The following is an 18,972-nucleotide window of genomic DNA, read 5'->3' on the forward strand; positions in this document are numbered from 1 at the left end:
CTCAAATAGCCAATGAATTAGCCTGTTACCAACCCTTAGTAAACTATTGGAAAAAATTGTGTTTGACCAGATACAATGCTATTTTACAGTAAACAAATTGACAACAAACTTCCAGCATGCTTAAAGAGAAGGACATTCAACAAGCACAGCACTTACACAAATGACTGATGATTGGCTGAGAGAAATTGATGATAAAAAGATTGTGAGGGCTGTTTTGTTAGACTTCAGTGCAGCTTTTGACATTATCGATCATAGTCTGAAAAACATATGTGTTATGGCTTTACTCCACCTGCTATATTGTGGATACAGAGTTACCTGTAACAGAACATAGAGGGTGTTCTTTAATGGAAGCCTCTCCAAAATAACCCAGGTAGAATCAGGAATTCCCCAGGGCAGCTGTCTAGGCCCATTACTTTTTTCAATCTTTACTAATGACATGCCACTGGCTTTGAGTAAAGCCAGAGTGTCTATGTATGCGGATGACTCAACACTATACATGTCAGCTACTACAGCGACTGAAATGACTGCAACACTTAACAAAGAGTTGCAGTTAGTTTCAGAGTGGGAGGCAAGGAATAAGTTAGTCCTAAATATTTCTAAAACTAAAAGCATTGTATTTGGGACAAATCATTCACAAATCAACTAAATCTTGTAATAAATAACTGGAAATTGAGCAAGTTGAGGTGACTAAACTGCTTGGAGTAACCCTGGATTGTAAACTGTCATGGTCAAAACATATTGATACAACAGTAGCTAAGATGGGGAGAAGTATGTCCATAATAAAGCGCTCTACCTTCTTAACAGCACTATCAACAAGGCAGATCCTACAGGCCCTAGTTTTGTCACACCTGGACTACTGTTCAGTCGTGTGGTCAGGTGCCACAAAAAAAGGACTTGCAATTGGCTCAGAACAGGGCAGCACGGCTGGCCCTTGGATGTACACAGAGAGCTAATATTAATAATATGCATGTCAATCTCTCCTGGCTCAAAGTGGAGGAGAGATTGACTTCATCACTGCTTGTATTTATGAGAGGTATTGACACGTTGAATGCACTGAGCTGTCTGTTTGAACTACTGGCGCACAATTCGGACACCCATGCATACCCCAAAAGACATGCCACCAGAGGTCTCTTCACAGTCCCCAAGTCCAGAACAGACTATGGGAGGCACACAGTACTACATAGAGCCATGACTACATGGAACTCTATTCCACATCAAGTCACTGATGCAAGTAGTAAAATTTGATTTGAAAAACAGATTTAAAAAAACCTTATGGAACAGCAGGGACTGTGAAGGAACACAAACATAGGCACAGACACATGCATACACACACACACGATAACATACGCACTATACACACACGTACTAATGGATTTTGTACTGTAGATATGTGGTAGTGGTGGAGTAGGTGCCTGAGGGCACACTGTGTTGTGAAATCTGTGAATGTATTGTAATGTTTTTAAAATTGTATGAACTGCCTTATTTTTGCTGGACCCCAGGAAGAGCTAATGGGGAACCATAATAAATACAAATACAAATACCTGAGCTCAATTTCGAGTCTCATAGCAAAGGGTCTGAATACTTATGTAAAAACCTGGTTTTGCTTTGTCATTATGGGGTACTGTGTGTAGATTGATGAGGATTTTTTTTTCTAATCCATTTTAGAATAAGGCTGTAACGTAACAAAATGTGGAAAAAGTCAAGTGGTCTGAATACTTTCCGAATGCACTGTACGTTTTTATAGACCTCAGAGTCTGGAAGGTCTGTCTTTGATGGTATGGTAAAGGATGGCATGGCTGATTCACATGGTTAGGATTGAGTTGACTGGCCTCTCTTACCTGCGCTGGGTCTACATCGTTGAGCATCACTATGGAGGTGCAGTGGTAGTCCAGCACCAGCCTCCAGAAGTCTTTGACCGTGTTGGGCAAGGGATGCTGGGTGACGATAAACGCTGACGGCTGCTTGTAGCTCTGTGGAGGAAGAAGAGGAGGAAGTCTGTCTACTAGAATAGTTGTTATTCTGAAAAAGGTTCCAAAGATATTGGACACGTCGTCAGACTCTTGGGGTCATAATGAGGTAAAATCTCCAGTTCACGATACTGTCTGTTCTTTGAGGAGTCATCTACAGGAAACGTATTTCATTCGTTCCAGATATTTACGTGTATTCTAAATGAATTCCACTATCAACACTGCTACCACATTGTATAGTCATATCTGCTGCCATGGTAACCAATGAGTATAATTGATTACACTTTATTTCCATAAAACCAATCCAAATAGTCATATTGCTATGTTCGACAAAAAAACAGATTGCAATTCTTTTGGTTAGGTTATTTCCATGACGATGGGACGAATCAATCCAAAGCCATCTGTTCTTAATCATTTTCAATAAGCACATAATTGTTGGTGGAAGCATTGAGAAAAAGCAATAGACATTCATCAACATGATACACTGACAGTCCCCTTACTGTTTACGTTTGGCTTGGCTGGAAAATGGCTGGCTAAGGAACGTGGGGTGATTATTATAGAGATGGATGGGCAATTTACCCACCAGTTATTTAACCACAAAATACCCCAGGACTGCTGAGTCACCAAATCTGATCTCCCTCTGGCTCTCTCTCTCTCTCTCCGGCTCCCTCTCACTGTCACTGTCTCTCTCTCAAATTCACTGTCTCTCTCTCTCTCTCTCTCTCTCTCACTGTCTCACTGTCTCTCTCTCACACTCACTCACTGTCTCTCTCTCACACTGTCTCACTGTCTCTCTCACTCACTCACTGTCTCTCTCACACACTCACTGTCTCTCTCTCACACTCACTGTCTCTCTCTCACACTCACTGTCTCTCTCTCACACTCACTGTCTCTCTCTCACACTCACTGTCTCTCTCTCACACTCACTGTCTCTCTCTCACACTCACTGTCTCTCTCTCACACTCACTGTCTCTCTCTCACACTCACTGTCACACTCACTGTCTCTCTCTCACACTCACTGTCTCTCTCTCACACTCACTGTCACACTCACTGTCTCTCTCTCACACTCACTGTCTCTCTCTCACACTCACTGTCTCTCACTGTCTCTCTCTCTCACTGTCACTGTCTCTCTCTCTCACTGTCACTGTCTCTCTCCTATTGTCACTGTCTCTCACAATCACACTCACTGTCTCTCACAATCACACTCACTGTCTCTCACAACCACTCTCACTGTCTCTCACAACTACTCTCACTGTCTCTCACAGTCTGTCTCACTCTCTGTACCTCTCTCCCTCTCGCTCTCTCCCGCTGTCTGTCTCTGTCACTCTCGCTGTCTGTCTCTGTCACTCTCGCTGTCTGTCTCTGTCACTCTCGCTGTCTGTCTCTGTCACTCTCGCTGTCTGTCTCTGTCACTCTCGCTGTCTGTCTCTGTCACTCTCGCTGTCTGTCTCTGACACTCTCGCTGTCTGTCTCTGACACTCTCGCTGTCTGTCTCTGTCACCCTCTCACTCTCTGTGCCCCTCTGTCCCTCACTCTCTGTGCCCCTCTGTCCCTCTCTCTCTGTGCCCCTCTGTCCCTCTCTCTCCCGCTCTCTCCCTCTGTCCCGCTCTCTCCCTCTGTCCCGCTCTCTCCCTCTGTCCCGCTCTCTCCCTCTCTGTCCTCCTCTCCCTCTCTGTCCTCCTCTCCCTCTCTGTCCCCCTCTCCGTCCTCCTCTCCCCATCCCTGTCTCTCCATCCTGCTCAAAGTGCCAAATCTGCCCTATATGTACACTGACCAATCTACATCATCATATTTCACCACACTGACCAATCTACATCATCATATTTCACCACACTAACCAATCTACTTCATCATATCTCACCACACTAACCAATCTACATCATCATATTTCATCACACTGACCAATCTACATCATCATATTTCATCACACTGACCAATCTACATCATCATATTTCACCACACTGACCAATCTACATCATCATATTTCACCACACTGACCAATCTACATCATCATATTTCATCACACTGATAAAAAAAATACCAGTTTTACGATCAACTTTTTCAGCAGTACATTCACATCCAATGACTTACACACGGACTGACATTGCAAGTAATTTAAAAAGGTTACGAGCGAACGTGTGTGTGCCTGTGTGTGTGTCTGTGTGTGTGTGTGTGTGTGTGTGTGTGTGTGTGCCTGTGTGTGTTTGTGTGTGAAACGTACGTCCATGAGGGCAGCGTTAATGTAGTTGGAGCTCTCTCCATCGATGGTGATGAGGAACGGCAGACAGCGGTCGGGCGGTAGGACGTCCATGCAGCGGTTCTTCTCGTGGTTCCTGGGGAGCAGGGCGATACTGCAGTCCTCCACACGTAATGTAGGAGTCACCATGTTCAGAGTCTGGAGGGAGGGAGGGGGGATCTGAGCCTGGTAGACACACTCCAAGGCATGCATGTACACTAATATACAATATACGCACACACGCTGAACAACGCATGCACGCACGTACGCTGAACAACGCATGCACGCACGTACGCTGAACAACGCATGCACGCACGTACGCTGAACAACACATGCACGCACGTACGCTGAACAACACATGCACGCACGTACGCTGAACAACGCACGCACGTACGCTGAACAACGCACGCACGTACGCTGAACAACGCACGCACGTACGCTGAACAACGCACGCACGCACGCTGAACAACGCATGCACGCACGTACGCTGAACAACGCATGCACGCAGGCAGGCACAAGCACACACCACATACCCTGAACTCCTCTTTGATCTGGCTGGAGTTGGTCTGGGGATCCAGGCGGTTCATGTCATAGTAGACCGATCGCAGCTGGTTGGCTGGGATGGTGGTGTCCCCGCACAGACACGCCTCTAAGATGGCGTCGTGGATGAACACGTACTGCTCCTGTACGACACAGAGGGGTGCACAGGATATCATGAGTGACAGACAGCCATGCTACACAGGAAGGACTCACATCGCCATTAAAGTCCAGGTAGTGAACACAGGTAACTCGCAAAGATCTGTCTGAAAGACGACCAAACAACAGTGATGACTGACTCTAGCGTATGTACGGGATTCGCTTGGTATACATCATCCAACTAAATGGTTACTTGCAGGTTCCTTCTCTACAATGCAACAACAATAAGAAATGATAAAAGATAAGAACATGAACATAAAGTAAATGGCTCAGTAGAATAAAATAAACATATTAGCATAGGACATACAGACAGAGCTATGCCAAACAGTTCCAAAATACATTTTGGTGAAGATTAAAATAAAATCATCATCCAATCGTTGGTTTTCCAATTTGGCTCATGTTGTTTCAACACTTATGAGCATTTCCTAAGACTGATTATGCATCCCAAATGGCACCGTATTCCCTAAGTAGTGCACTACCTTTGACCAAAGCCCATAGGGTGTCATTTGTTTTGTGTCGCCTCCACAGTGACCACTCCCATTGACCTCTCCTCTGTCAATACTACCACACTCACTCTCTCTTTCCGTCTCCCTCTCCCGCTCTTCTTGTCAGGGAAAAAGGCCCCAGGCTTGACGTAAATCATTTATGAAATGACATTTCAGAAACGTCTCGACTTGGCAGTGGAGGGTCAGTGTTTTCAGGTTAGGCGACTGTGACGTCACCCTCTTGTCCTTGGATGTGGAGTTGGAGGTGAAAGGGATTTGCAGGCCATACAGTTGTCATCAAAATACAGTGAACTACTATGATAAGACACGAACTGGCCTTTTGTGTACTGGGGAGAAGAATGTCATTTCTACGATACTGTATGTCCCTCCAAGAAAACTATTGTAATAGCTTTTCAGCTATACATTTTTCAGTTTATATATATTAAAATAATGTCACGGAAATTAATCAAACAATGAAAAACGAATTCATACTTGCATACATTAAAATGTTTCCTAATGACCTACCACTAGCATTGAGTAAAGCCAGTGTGTCTATGTACACTGATGACTCAACACTATACACGTCAGCTACCACAACAAGTGGAAGTACTGCAACACTTAAAGAGCTCCAGTCAGTTTTAGAATGGGTGGCAAGTAATAAGCTAGTTCTAAATATATAAAAAACTAAAAGTATTGTATTTGGGACAAATCATTCGCTAAACCCTAAACCGCATCTAAAGCTTTATTTTATTTGACAATTTAAAGTACATAAAAATGTTACACCAGGCAACATATATATATACCAACACTACCGAGGATTATATACACAAAAAAGTAAAAAGACTTGTTTCAATTGTGGTCCTGTGTGTTTTGGTTCGAGCGAGGACAATGTCATTCTTACCTCTGTCTGGACCATGTTAACCCTTCGTGAGCGCAGCTCTCTCACACAGTTGTAGATGTCGACCACACCCTCTCTGTCCGCCATGTCGAGCATGATGTCAATCACGATGAAACAGCCAGTCCTGCCCGCCCCCGCACTGAGAACACACACACACCCACACAGCGTGAGAACCAGAGCACATGTGGGAGACACACACACTTCATGGCAAAGCCCTGGCTGCCAAAATATCTGGGACTATTTGTATGGAAAACAGTTATGGGTGTGACTGACAATAGCAGCTCGGCTTATTTAGTGTGGCTGACAATAGCAGCTCCACTTTATTTAGTGTGACTGACAATAGAAGCTCCATTTTATTTAGTGTGGCTGACAATAGAAGCTCCATTTTATTTAGTGTGGCTGACAATAGCAGCTCCACTTTATTTAGTGTGGCTGACAATAGCAGCTCCACTTTATTTAGTATGGCTGACAATAGCAGCTCCACTTTATGTAGTGTGGCTGACAATAGAAGCTCCATTTTATTTAGTGTGGCTGACAATAGCAGCTCCACTTTATTTAGTGTGGCTGACAATAGAAGCTCCATTTTATTTAGTGTGGCTGACAATAGAAGCTCCATTTTATTTAGTGTGGCTGACAATAGCAGCTCCACTTTATTTAGTGTGGCTGACAATAGAAGCTCCATTTTATTTAGTGTGGCTGACAATAGAAGCTCCATTTTATTTAGTATGGCTGACAATAGCAGCTCCATTTTATTTAGTGTGGCTGACAATAGCAGCTCCACTTTATTTGGAGCTTCTATTGTCAGCCACACTAAATAAAATGGAGCTTCTATTGTCAGCCACACTAAATAAAGTGGAGCTGCTATTGTCAGCCACACTAAATAAAATGGAGCTTCTATTGTCAGCCACACTACATAAAGTGGAGCTGCTATTGTCAGCCATACTAAATAAAGTGGAGCTGCTATTGTCAGCCACACTAAATAAAGTATACATCTGGCCCTTCATTGGACACTGTGTTAACAAACCTCCAAACGAGCTTCAATGCCATACAACAATCCTTCAGTAGCCTTCAACTGCTCTTAAACACTAGTAAAACTAAATGCATGCTTTTCAATCGAACGCTGCTAGCACCCGCCCACCCGACTAGAATCACCACTCTCGCGGGTCTGACCTAGAGTATGTGGACAACTACAAATATCTAGGTGTCTGGTTAGACTGTAAACTCAACTTCCAGACTCACATAAAGAATCTCCAATCCAAAGTTAAATCTAGAATCGGCTTCCTATTTCGCAACAAAGCCTCCTTCACTCATGCTGCCAAACATGCCCTCGTAAAACTGACTATCCTACCGATCCTTGACTTCGGCGATGTCATTTACAAAATAGCCTCCAACACTCTACTCAGCAAATTGGATGTAGTCTATCACAGTGCCATCCGTTTTGTCTCCAAAGCCCCATACACTACCCACCACTGTGACCTGTACGCTCTTGTTGGCTGGTCCTCACTACATGTTCGTCGTCAAACCCACTGGCTCCAGGCCATCTATAAATCACTGCTAGGCAAATCCCCGCCCTATCTTAGCTCATTGGTCACCATAGCAGCACCCACCCGTAGTCTGCGCTCCAGCAGGTATATCTCACTGGTCATTCCCAAAGCCAACACCTCCTTTGGCCGCCATTCCTTCCAGTTCTCTGCTGCCAATGACTGGAACAAATTGCAAAAATCTCTGAAGCTGGAGACTCTTATCTCCCCCAACAACTTTAAGCATCAGTTGTCAGAGCACCTTACCGATCACTGCACCTGTACACAGCCCATCTGAAATTAGCCCACCCAACTACCTCATCCCTATATTGTTATTTAATTTGCTCTTTTGCACCCCAGTATCTCTATTTGCACATAATCTCTTGCACATCTAGCATTCCAGTGTTAATACTATTGTAATTATTCTGCACTATAGCCCATTTATTGCCTTACCTCCATAACTTGCTACATTTGCACACACTGTATATATATTTTCTGTTGTATTTTCTGACTTTATGTTTTTTTTTCTTTACCCCATATGTAACTCTGTGTTGTTTTTATTGCACTACTTTGCTTTATCTTGGCCAGGTCGCAGTTGTAAATGAGAACCTGTTCTCAACTGGCTTACCTGGTTAAATAAAGGTGAAATAAAAAAAAAATAAAAACAATTTAGTGTGGCTGAAAATAGAAGACGCACTTCATTTAGTGTGGCTGTTGACTTCATATTAGTATCCATTAGGAATGTCTTTCTGAGTCATACCAGATGGAGGGGGGAGAGAGAGAGAGTGTAAAAGAGACAGAAAAAGAGGAACAGATCCATACAACCAGCCAGCCAGCAAACCAGCCAGCCAACCAGCCAGCCAGCCAACCAGCCAGCCAGCCAACCAGGCAGCCAGCCAACCAACCAACCAGCGTGTGTGTAAGTGTGTCTGACCTGCAGTGGACCACCATGGGCCCGGCATTGGCGGGGCTCTTGGACTTCACCCTGCGTACGAAACCCAGCAGGCCGGTGGCATGGTAGGGGACCCCGTGGTCTGGCCAGCCCGTGAAGTGGAATTGACGGATCTCCCGGATCTCATGGGCTCCCCTCTGGAGAGAGAAGACAGACACAGTTGAATACAGGATAATGGCGTCGTTTTACAGGCTCCTAACCAACTGTGCTATTTTTTTTTTTTTCGCGTTGTTTGTAACTTGTTTTTTAACTTATTGTGTACATAATGTTGCTGCTACTGTCTCTTATTACCGAAAATAACTTCTGGACATCAGAACAGCGATTACTCACCTCGCACTGGACAAAGATTTTTTCTTTAATGAGTCTGACGCGAAGGATATACTGCTTTCTCAGGAACGGGCCCAATTCCCTGTCATTTGCGTGAAGAAAAGACGGAGAAAAAGGGGGCGGAGGTCGGGCTGCCTTCTGAGAATTCGTAGGCGAGTGAGTAAACCTCCACTACCATCTGTTCTATTGGCCAACGTGCAATCATTGTAAAATAAAATGGATGATCTACGATCAAGAATATCCTACCAACGGGACATTAAAAACTGTAATATCTTATGTTTCACTGAGACGTGTCTGAACGCCTACACGGATAACATAGAGCTGGCGGGATTTTCCATGCATGGGCAGGACAGAGAAGCTGGTCTGGTAAGACGAGGGGCGGGGGTGTGTGTCTATTTGTCAATAACAGCTGGTGCGCGATGTCTAATATTAAATGGGCGGCAGGTAGCTTAGTGGATAAGAGCGTTGTGCCAATAACCGAAAGGTCGCTGGTTCTAATCCCCGAGCAGACTACATGAAAAATCTGTCGATGTGCCCTTGAGCAAGGCACTTAACCCTAATTGCTCCTGTATGTCGCTCTGGATAAGAGCGTCTGCTAAATGACTAAAATGTAAAATGTAATTAAAGAAGTCTTGAGGCATTGCTCGCCTGAGGTAGAGTACCTCATGATAAACTATAGACCACACTATCTACCAAGAGAGTTCTCATCTATATTATTCGTAGCCGTCTATTTACCACCACAAACCGATGCTGGCACTAAGACCGCACTCAACGAGCTGAATAAGGCCATAAGCAAACAAGAAAATGTTCATCCAGAAGCGGCACTCCTAGAGGCCGGGGACTTTAATGCAGACCACCTTTACTCCACACACAGAGACTCATACAAAGCTCTCCCTCGCCCTCCATTTGGCAAATCTGACCATAATTCTATCCTCCTGATTCCTGCTTACAAGCAAAAACTAAAGCTGGAAGTACCAGTGACTCGCTCAATACAGAAGAGGTCAGATGACGCGGATGCTACGCTACAGGACTGTTTTGCTAGAACAGACTGGAATATGTTCCGGGATTCTTCCGATAGCATTGAGGAGTACACCACCTCATTCACCGGCTTCATCAATAAGTGCATCGACAACATTCTCCCCACAGTGACCGTACGTACACATCCCAACCAGAAGCCATGGATTACAGGCAAAATCCGCATCGAGCTAAAGGCTAGAGCTGCCGCTTTCAAGGAGCGTGACACTAATCCGCACGCTTATAAGAAATCCCGCTACGCCCTCAGATGAACCATCAAACAGGCAAAGCGTCAATACAGGATTAAGATTGAATCCTACTACACCGGCTCTGACGCTCGTCAGATGTGGCAGTCATTGAAAACTATTACGGACTACAAAAGGGAAACCCAGCCGCGAGCTGCCTAGTGACGTGAGCCTACCAGATGAGCTAAATGCCTTTTATGCTCGCTTCGAGGCAAGCAAAACTGAAGCATGCATGAGAGCACCAGCTGTTCTGGACGACTGTGTGATAACGCTCTCGGTAGCCGATGTGAGCAAGACCTTTAAACAGGTCAACATTCACAAAGCCGGGGAGCCAGACGGATTACCAGGACGTGTTCTCAAAGCATGTGCAGACCAATTGGCAAGTGTCTTCACTGATATTTTCAACCTCTCCCTGACCGAGTCTGTAATACCTACATGTTTCAAGCAGACCACCATAGTCCCTGTTGTGGCAAATTCGTCCTTATACTGATTAAAGAACAAAAGTATTTCCAGAGTTTTTGTAGAATTAAGATATACTTTATTACAATAGACAAAGCATCTCTTTCCACCTCCCAGCTCTCAGTTTATATAGGAATTTTACATACATTTTAGCTTAACCCCTCCCTCTTTGGTTCCACCACCACTGGCTCCAGTTTTCACCTCTTGACCGCTCCGCCCACTTCCTTAGTTTATGATAGTGGCGAACTCTGACTTCTCCTTCTATGTATTCCGTTTGGAAACAATGGTGGTGTGACCAATCAAGCTTTGTCATGCACAAATAACAGCCCTGTCATGTAAAAAATTATCATGTTCAGTTTGAACTTTGTTCAACCCTGGCTCACCCTGGCTTGACCTGGAGATTGATTGTGGACATGGCAGGTCCACAATCAATCTCTCAAATATACCCAAGCCTAACGCCTCTGTCCCACCCCGTCACTCTGCAATCTAATCAGGAAGACGCTCAAGGAGAGACAAAGGGTTCAGCTTGCTTTCAGTCACTGATAAGACAACTGTAGAATTTGACCAGAAGACAGGTCAGATGCCTATTTCATCACACACACACATAAACCCAGTGAGAGGAACAAATTAAGTTCTTGCCTAGCAACAGAGATGTACCAATGTAAAAATTCATATCATTGTAAAAATCCACATCACTGTGCCCAAGGAAGCGAAAGTAACCTGCCTAAATGATTACTCACGTCGGTAGCCATGAAGTGCTTTGAAAGTCATGGCTCACATCAACAGCATCATCCCGGACACCCTAGACCCACTCCAATTCGCATATCGCAGATCCACAGATGACACAATCTCAATCGCACACCACACTGCCCTTTCCCACCTGGACAAAAGGAACACCTATGTGAGAATGCTGTTCATTGACTACTGCTCAGCGTTCAAAACCATGGTGCCCACAAAGCTCATCAATAAGCTAAGGACCCTGGGACTAAACACCTCCCTCTGCAACTGGATCCTGGACTTCCTGACGGGCCACCCCCAGGTGGTAAGGGTAGGGAAAAACACGTCTGCCATGCTGATCCTCAACACTGGGGCCCCTCAGGGGTGCATGCTTAGTCCCCTCCTGTATTCCCTGTTCACCAATGACTGCGTGGCCAAACATGACTCCAACACCATCATTAAGTTTGCTGACGACACAACAGTGGTAGGCCTGATCACAGACAACGATGAGACAGCCTATAGGGAGGAGGTCAGAGACCTGGCAGTGTGGTGCCAGGACAACAACCTCTCCCTCAATGTGAGCAAGACAAAGGAGCTGATCGTGGACTACAGGAAAAGGCGGGCCGAACAGGCCCACATTAACATCGATTGGGCTGTAGTGGAGCGGGTCAAGAGTTTCAAGTTCCTTTGTGTCCACATCACCAACAAACTATCATGTTCAAAACACACCAAGACAGTCATGAAGAGGTTCACGACAACACCTTTTCCCCCCCAGGAGACTGAAAAGATTTGGCATGGATCCCCAGATCCTCAAAAAGTTCTACAGCTGCACCATCAAGAACATCCTGACCGGTTGCATCACCGCCTGGTATGGCAACTGCTTGGCATCCGACCGTAAGGCGCTACAGAGGGTAGTATGACCCAGTACATCACTGGGGCCAAGCTTCCTGCCATCCAGGACCTATATACTAGGCGGTGTCAGAGGAAAGCCCAAAAAACTGTCAAAGTCATAGACTGTTCTCACTGCTACCGCACGGCAAGCGGTACCGGAGCGCCAAGTCTAGGACCAAAAGGCTCCTTAACAGCTTCTACCCCCAAGCCATAAGACTTCTGAACAATTAATAAAATGGCCACCTGGCCTATTTACATTGCTGCTACACGCTGTCTATTATCTATGCATAGTCACTTTACCCCTACCTACATGTACAAATTACCTCGACTAACCTGTACCCCCGCACATTGACTCGGTACCGGTACCCCCTGTATATAGTCTCATTATTGTTATTTAATTGTGTTACTTTTTTATAATTTTTTACTTTAGTTTATTTGGTTAATATTTTCTTAACTCTTTCTTGAACTGCATTGTTGGTTAAGGGCTTGTAAGTAAGCATTTCACGGTAAGGTCTACACCTGTTGTATTTGGCGCATGTGACAAATAAAGTTTGATTTGATTTGATTTGGATTCACAAGTACCAAACAGTTTAGAGGTCATAAAGATGCTTGGACTTGTGACACACACCCATGTACACGCACGCACCAGGCATGCACACAGAGGATGTCTAACAATGAGACCTGCAGCTGTCTACCCACTCCCCATACAGACCCATCTCTCTCCCTCCCTCCCTCCCAAGTAGCATTTTGATCTTGTTCTTGAGCAGAACAGGGAGACAGGGACACTGATGACAAAGCCCATCTCTGGGGGGATGGAAACAGGAGAAGAACAGCTGGAGAACACTGATGATTCACACACACACACACAGCGAGCAGGCTGAATACAGACGGCAGGGACGGACACCCATCAGAGCCTTGAGCACACACAAACACCACACAAACGGCAGGGGAAATATTCACAGCCCAGGGGAATAGAAGTGGAGAGACCTGGTAGCAGCCTGGAGTAAAGTAGGAGAGGCCTGGTAGCAGCCTGGGGTACAGTAGGAGAGGCCTGGTAGCAGCCTGGAGTAAAGTAGGAGAGGCCTGGTAGCAGCCTGGTGTAAAGTAGGAGAGGCCTGGTAGCAGCCTGGAGTAAAGTAGGAGAGGCCTGGTAGCAGCCTGGGGTAAAGTAGGAGAGGCCTGGTAGCAGCCTGGAGTAAAGTAGGAGAGGCCTGGTAGCAGCCTGGAGTACAGTAGGAGAGGCCTGGTAGCAGCCTGGGGCACAGTAGGAGAGGCCTGGTAGCAGCCTGGAGTAAAGTAGGGGAGGCCTGGTAGCAGCCTGGGGTAAAGTAGGAGAGGCCTGGTAGCAGCCTGGGGTAAAGTAGGAGAGGCCTGGTAGCAGCCTGGGGTACAGTAGGAGAGGCCTGGTAGCAGCCTGGAGTAAAGTAGGAGAGGCCTGGTAGCAGCCTGGGGTACAGTAGGAGAGGCCTGGTAGCAGCCTGGAGTAAAGTAGGAGAGGCCTGGTAGCAGCCTGGAGTAAAGTAGGAGAGGCCTGGTAGCAGCCTGGAGTAAAGTAGTAGAGGCCTGGTAGCAGCCTGGGGTAAAGTAGGAAAGGCCTGGTAGCAGCCTGGGGTAAAGTAGGAGAGGCCTGGTAGCAGCCTGGAGTAAAGTAGGAGAGGCCTGGTAGCAGCCTGGAGTAAAGTAGTAGAGGCCTGGTAGCAGCCTGGAGTAAAGTAGGAGAGGCCTGGTAGCAGCCTGGGGTAAAGTAGGAGAGGCCTGGTAGCAGCCTGGAGTACAGTAGGAGAGGCCTGGTAGCAGCCTGGGGTAAAGTAGGAGAGGCCTGGTAGCAGCCTGGAGTACAGTAGTATGAGAAACACTAAAAATGGTTCCAGACAGACACGCATTCTTAAAGACAGACGGACCTATTACGGAGGACGCCGCTAAGAACACTCAGTAAAGTAGTTGGAAGTTGCCTAGGTGGGTGCAAGGAGTAAGACACCCCGAGTACAATGTGACGATCTGTCAAACCTAGTGACAGGAACTATACACAATACATGCTAAACACTAGACTATAATACAATACAATGAATGACTTCCATTATCATGATCACTTGGAGTGTCCCTACCTTTTCCACAGCGAAGGTCCTGATGACGTACTCTGATAGCAGCTGGGTCTCGATGAGGGTCACTTTCATGTCCCTGTAGATCTCAGTGTCGTCTGGCCAGTACTTACAGCACTTCACCTGAGGGGACACAGGGTGTAACGGGATGAACTGACCACAGTAGAGGCTTGTCAACAACCTCTGTCCACAATATACACACGCTCCAGCACGAGCACGCACGCACGGCTGCCCATGGTAAAATAACTGTTCCTTCAAGGCAGAAACCTGCCTGAGATGTTTTTGGGATGCATGTTACCGGAGGTAGGTGTCTATTGTCTATTGTGTAAGGCGTTTGATAAGGTGTTGTCTTCTAGTCCTTCTTTTAAGTTCCAGAATAGAATTCTGCTCTAGGTGAATTCTGGGCAAAAAGTGTTGCCACCTAGAGGGCTGATGTTGAACATACAGAACGCAGATGGCCCAGTCCTTTTAGAGAACAACCTGTTGTGGTTTGAGTGTGTCTGAAACGGCACCCTATTCCCTGTATAGTGCACTACTTTGGCACCCTATTCCCTATATAGTGCACTACTTTTGGCACCCTATTCCCTGTATAGTGCACTACTTTTGGCACCCTATTCCCTCTGTATAGTGCACTACTTTGGCACCCTATTCCCTGTATAGTGCACTACTTTTGGCACCCTATTCCCTGTATAGTGCACTACTTTTGGCACCCTATTCCCTCTGTATAGTGCACTACTTTGGCACCCTATTTCATGTATAGTGCACTACTTTTGGCACCCTATTCCCTGTATAGTGCACTACTTTTGGCACTCTATTCACTATAGTGCACTACTTTGGCACCCTATTCCCTGTATAGTGCACTACTTTGGCATCCTATTCCCTGTATAGTGCACTACTTTGGCACCCTATTCCCTGTATAGTGCACTACTTTTGGCACCCTATTCCCTGTATAGTGCACTACCTTGGCACCCTATTCCCTGTATAGTGCACTACTTTTGGCACCCTATTCACTATAGTGCACTACTTTGGCCCTGGTCAGTAGTAGGGCACTATATAGGGAAAAGTGTGCCATTTGAGAGACATCTTGATGGTGTCCCAGATGGCGGCAGGCAGACGGCCCTCCTCTGTGTTTGAGCAGCTGCTCAATGTCCCCGCTCTAATTACCCATACTGCACCATTGGGCTCTTCATTAAGAGGTCGTGAACTCTGGGGACACCAGAAGTCGCACAGCGCAGATTCTGTGATAGCGCCACCTCACTTACCTGGCCCCTCCTACACAGCAAGAGGTTAAAACCATAGACTTATTTTCTCTATTATACATTTACATTTTAGTCACACAGTAGTATAGTGACTTCAGCATTCACCATAGATCAATTAACACCAGCTCAACCCTTTGTGTTTCTTCTTCATATTGATGACACTATCCCTCTCTTTCTCTCCTTCTCCCTCCCTCACTCTCTGTTCCCTCACTCCCTCCGTCCTCTCTTCTGTCCTCTGTCACTAACACCGGCCTCATCTTCTCTCTCTCCAGGTCATCCTTCTCCTCTTCATCAGTCTCCTTCTCCTCTTCATCTGTCTCCTTCCCCCTCCCTCACTCTCTAATTGGTGATATAATTGTGTTTTAATGTACATCAGTCCCACCATAGCTAAGATAGTTGTCGTCGCTGGTTGCTTCTCTGGAGAGGACCAGAAAACACTGTTTAACTGCGATAGGGATCTCTGTTTTCTTAAATGACGGTGGCACTGGGAAATGTTTTTCTGTGACAGTGTTGATCATGGAGAGAGTGATACAGCATAATACTATGAGTGTTTCCGACACACACACACACACACGAGTATAAAGAGATGTTTGAGAGACATGCCCACCCTACTTTTTCACACTCGCTCATTAGCGAGTTACTCTTCTTTGTTAAAGTATGATGGAAGTACGATTGAGATAAACCATTTTGTCTTTGATTTGATCATCTGTCTTGAGCATGATCGATTGTAATACATGGTTTATGATGGTGTACTGTAGTTTTGTATAGCATGTCTCTAAAGTACTGGGCTGCTCAAATTACATTTAGTTGGTACATTTCTCCTTTCAGATCTTGGAAGCCATTTTCTTAAGTAGGTTGCATTAATTATTTTCCCACAGGCCATCATAAGCTCCTATTACTCCCTGTTTCCTGATATAGCCTTTGAGAGGAATCTCAATGTCGTTGGAGCCGATTTTAAGATGATCCTATAAGGTTCCTATTCAAGGACTCATAACTAGTAGTAGAATTTAATATCTCTGTGTCCATGTGCTTTTCTTCTTGTCAGAACCCCAGACGAGAGCTTCAAAAAATGCCAATCTAGAAGAGCTATCTGGAACTCAAACCATGATCCCACTAGTTTCCTTATTCCTACCAGACAGCCTACAGACTAATACGGCTTTGTCATAATACTGCTGCTTCGGTTTCTTTTTAGTGTTGTGAGCGGCTTTCTTAGGAGTTTCCTTAAAGGCCCCACACTGGGTAAGCATGTAAGGACATATAGCAGTAGCAGGCGACTGTTCTGAGAGGAAGTCAGATTTAGTACATGATTTGTGATAGGAGGAGAGGTTCAATAGGGTAATATGGAGCACCATTTTTGGTCCCAGTGTGTCATGTAGCCTTAAAACTTAAATACACTCACACTAAATGATCGGGAGGATGATTTGTGGTAATACGATAAGCTATCTGTCCATATCTTACTAGATAACCCCCCGCCATATGACAGGGTAAATAAAGTGTACGGGATCACCGTAGAGCAGACTGTAGCTTCAGCCCTGATTATCAGTGAAATTAGGTTTGGGTATCCAGTGACACTATCAAAACAAACAGTATGGAGCTCAAGTCAAGATGCTCCAGATCCTCCAGCCTCTCAGATCTCCCTGACAATTCAGCTAGCTAATCCCTGAGGAGCATTGTATAGATAAATTCTTGGCTGAAATATCCTATTAACCATTAACCCAGACCGTGTCTGACGGCTATGATGAAGACGATCAGCCAGCGATATGCTTTGGTGGCTGCCTGCTTTGGGTGGCTGCCTGCTTTGGCTGGCTGCCTGCTTTGGCTGGCTGCCTGCTTTGGCTGGCTGCCTGCTTTGGGTGGCTGCCTGCTTTGGGTGGCTGCCTGCGACAGTCACAAACACATTATCTGGGGTGGCGTTATTTTCCGCGTCCTGTTGTGCCTTGTGTTGCTTTGTACTCCGTCATCCCTCTACCTCGCGGTAGAGAGGCTGCAACAGAAAAGAGGCTGGATCGAAATCAAAACTAAACAGCTTGGCATGAAAGCGAGCGACAGGAGCCTGGGAGAAGGGATTTCCCAGAGTTCATCAGTGGTGAAGCAGCCTAGCAGATGCTGATGGCCGTGAAGTGAGTGGTTTTTATTATTATGGTGGAAGAGACTGCCACTGTGCTCCCTGCCTGCCTGCTGCACCTGGCCTTCCTGCCTGCCGTCGGCCCACTGAAGGGGGCTGGAGAGTGGAGACTCAACAGGGGGTGAGATGGGATCGCCAGGGCTGAGTGGTTAAAACAATAGCACCAGGTGGTGGCTCTGCTTGGTGGTGGGAGGATTCACCCGCTTGGCTAGCTCTCTGGGGCCGTGCATCACTTGGTCCCCTTTTGACGATGTGATATGGTGCCAGCGGGTGTTGGGGCTCTTAAATGAGCCACAGACAGGTTAGACACGTCCTCTCTGTCAGTGTGTGGTGTTATGGGTTTGACCGCTTTAGAGAGCTTATTCGACTAACAGGTCAGATCACTCTCTGATCACGCCTCTCAAGGCTTTAAACAGTTGTTGATAGGCTTGAACGAGGTCTGAATCCACACGGGACATTGCACCCCATAGATTGGCATTGCCTAGAGTTACCAGTGGACATCAAATGCCAGGCCCAGGGTTTCTGGAATCCCCTGACTGGAATATGTCCATTTGTGTTTCTTTCATTTCTTTATTGGCTGAATCAAAGAAATGTACCAGCACCGAGTGTGTGTGTGTGTGTGGCTAGGGTCTCTTGGTACTCACCCTGCCCACCTCCACCAGGTTGGTCACCATGACGATAGTTGCCGTGTTCTCCTGCCACACCATTCTCCAGAAGTCGTAGACAGTCTCCTGCATGGGCCCTGAGGAGAAACAGAGAAAAGGAGGGGGAGGGGGAGTGTATGTGAAGCCCTTTGTGACCATACTGATAGCAATGTTATCTACAGTGCCTTCAGAAAGTATTCACACCCCTTTTTCCACATTTTGTTGTGTTACAAAGTGGGATGTTTTAGGTTATTGTCCTGCTGAAAGGTAAATGAATCTCCTAGTGTCTGGTGGAAAGCAGACTGAACCATGTTTTCCTCTAGGATGTTGCCTGTTTTTTATTTTTTTTAACTCCCTGGTCTTTGCCGATGACAAGCATATCCATAACATGACAGAGCTTGAAAATATGAAGAATGGTATTCAGTGATGTGTTGTGTT

At 46.0% G+C, this 18,972-nt stretch overlaps 1 protein-coding gene across 2 annotated transcripts in view; it reads right to left on the reverse strand.

The window, feature by feature from the left end:
• LOC121549658 (receptor-type tyrosine-protein phosphatase mu-like) overlaps positions 1 to 18,972 on the reverse strand; it is a 294,543-nt gene that overhangs the window by 13,058 nt on the left and 262,513 nt on the right. For both annotated transcript variants that reach the window (XM_045210375.1, XM_041861450.2), the window contains 7 exons: positions 18,535 to 18,632; positions 14,513 to 14,629; positions 8,737 to 8,891; positions 6,286 to 6,421; positions 4,737 to 4,886; positions 4,189 to 4,362; positions 1,839 to 1,970 (listed from right to left, as the gene is read on the reverse strand). In XM_045210375.1, coding sequence (XP_045066310.1) covers positions 1,839 to 1,970; positions 4,189 to 4,362; positions 4,737 to 4,886; positions 6,286 to 6,421; positions 8,737 to 8,891; positions 14,513 to 14,629; positions 18,535 to 18,632 — 962 coding nt within the window. The remainder of the gene's footprint in view (positions 1 to 1,838; positions 1,971 to 4,188; positions 4,363 to 4,736; positions 4,887 to 6,285; positions 6,422 to 8,736; positions 8,892 to 14,512; positions 14,630 to 18,534; positions 18,633 to 18,972) is intronic.

This window comes from Coregonus clupeaformis, chromosome 34 (assembly GCF_020615455.1).
Source record: "Coregonus clupeaformis isolate EN_2021a chromosome 34, ASM2061545v1, whole genome shotgun sequence".
NCBI lineage: Eukaryota > Metazoa > Chordata > Actinopteri > Salmoniformes > Salmonidae > Coregonus > Coregonus clupeaformis.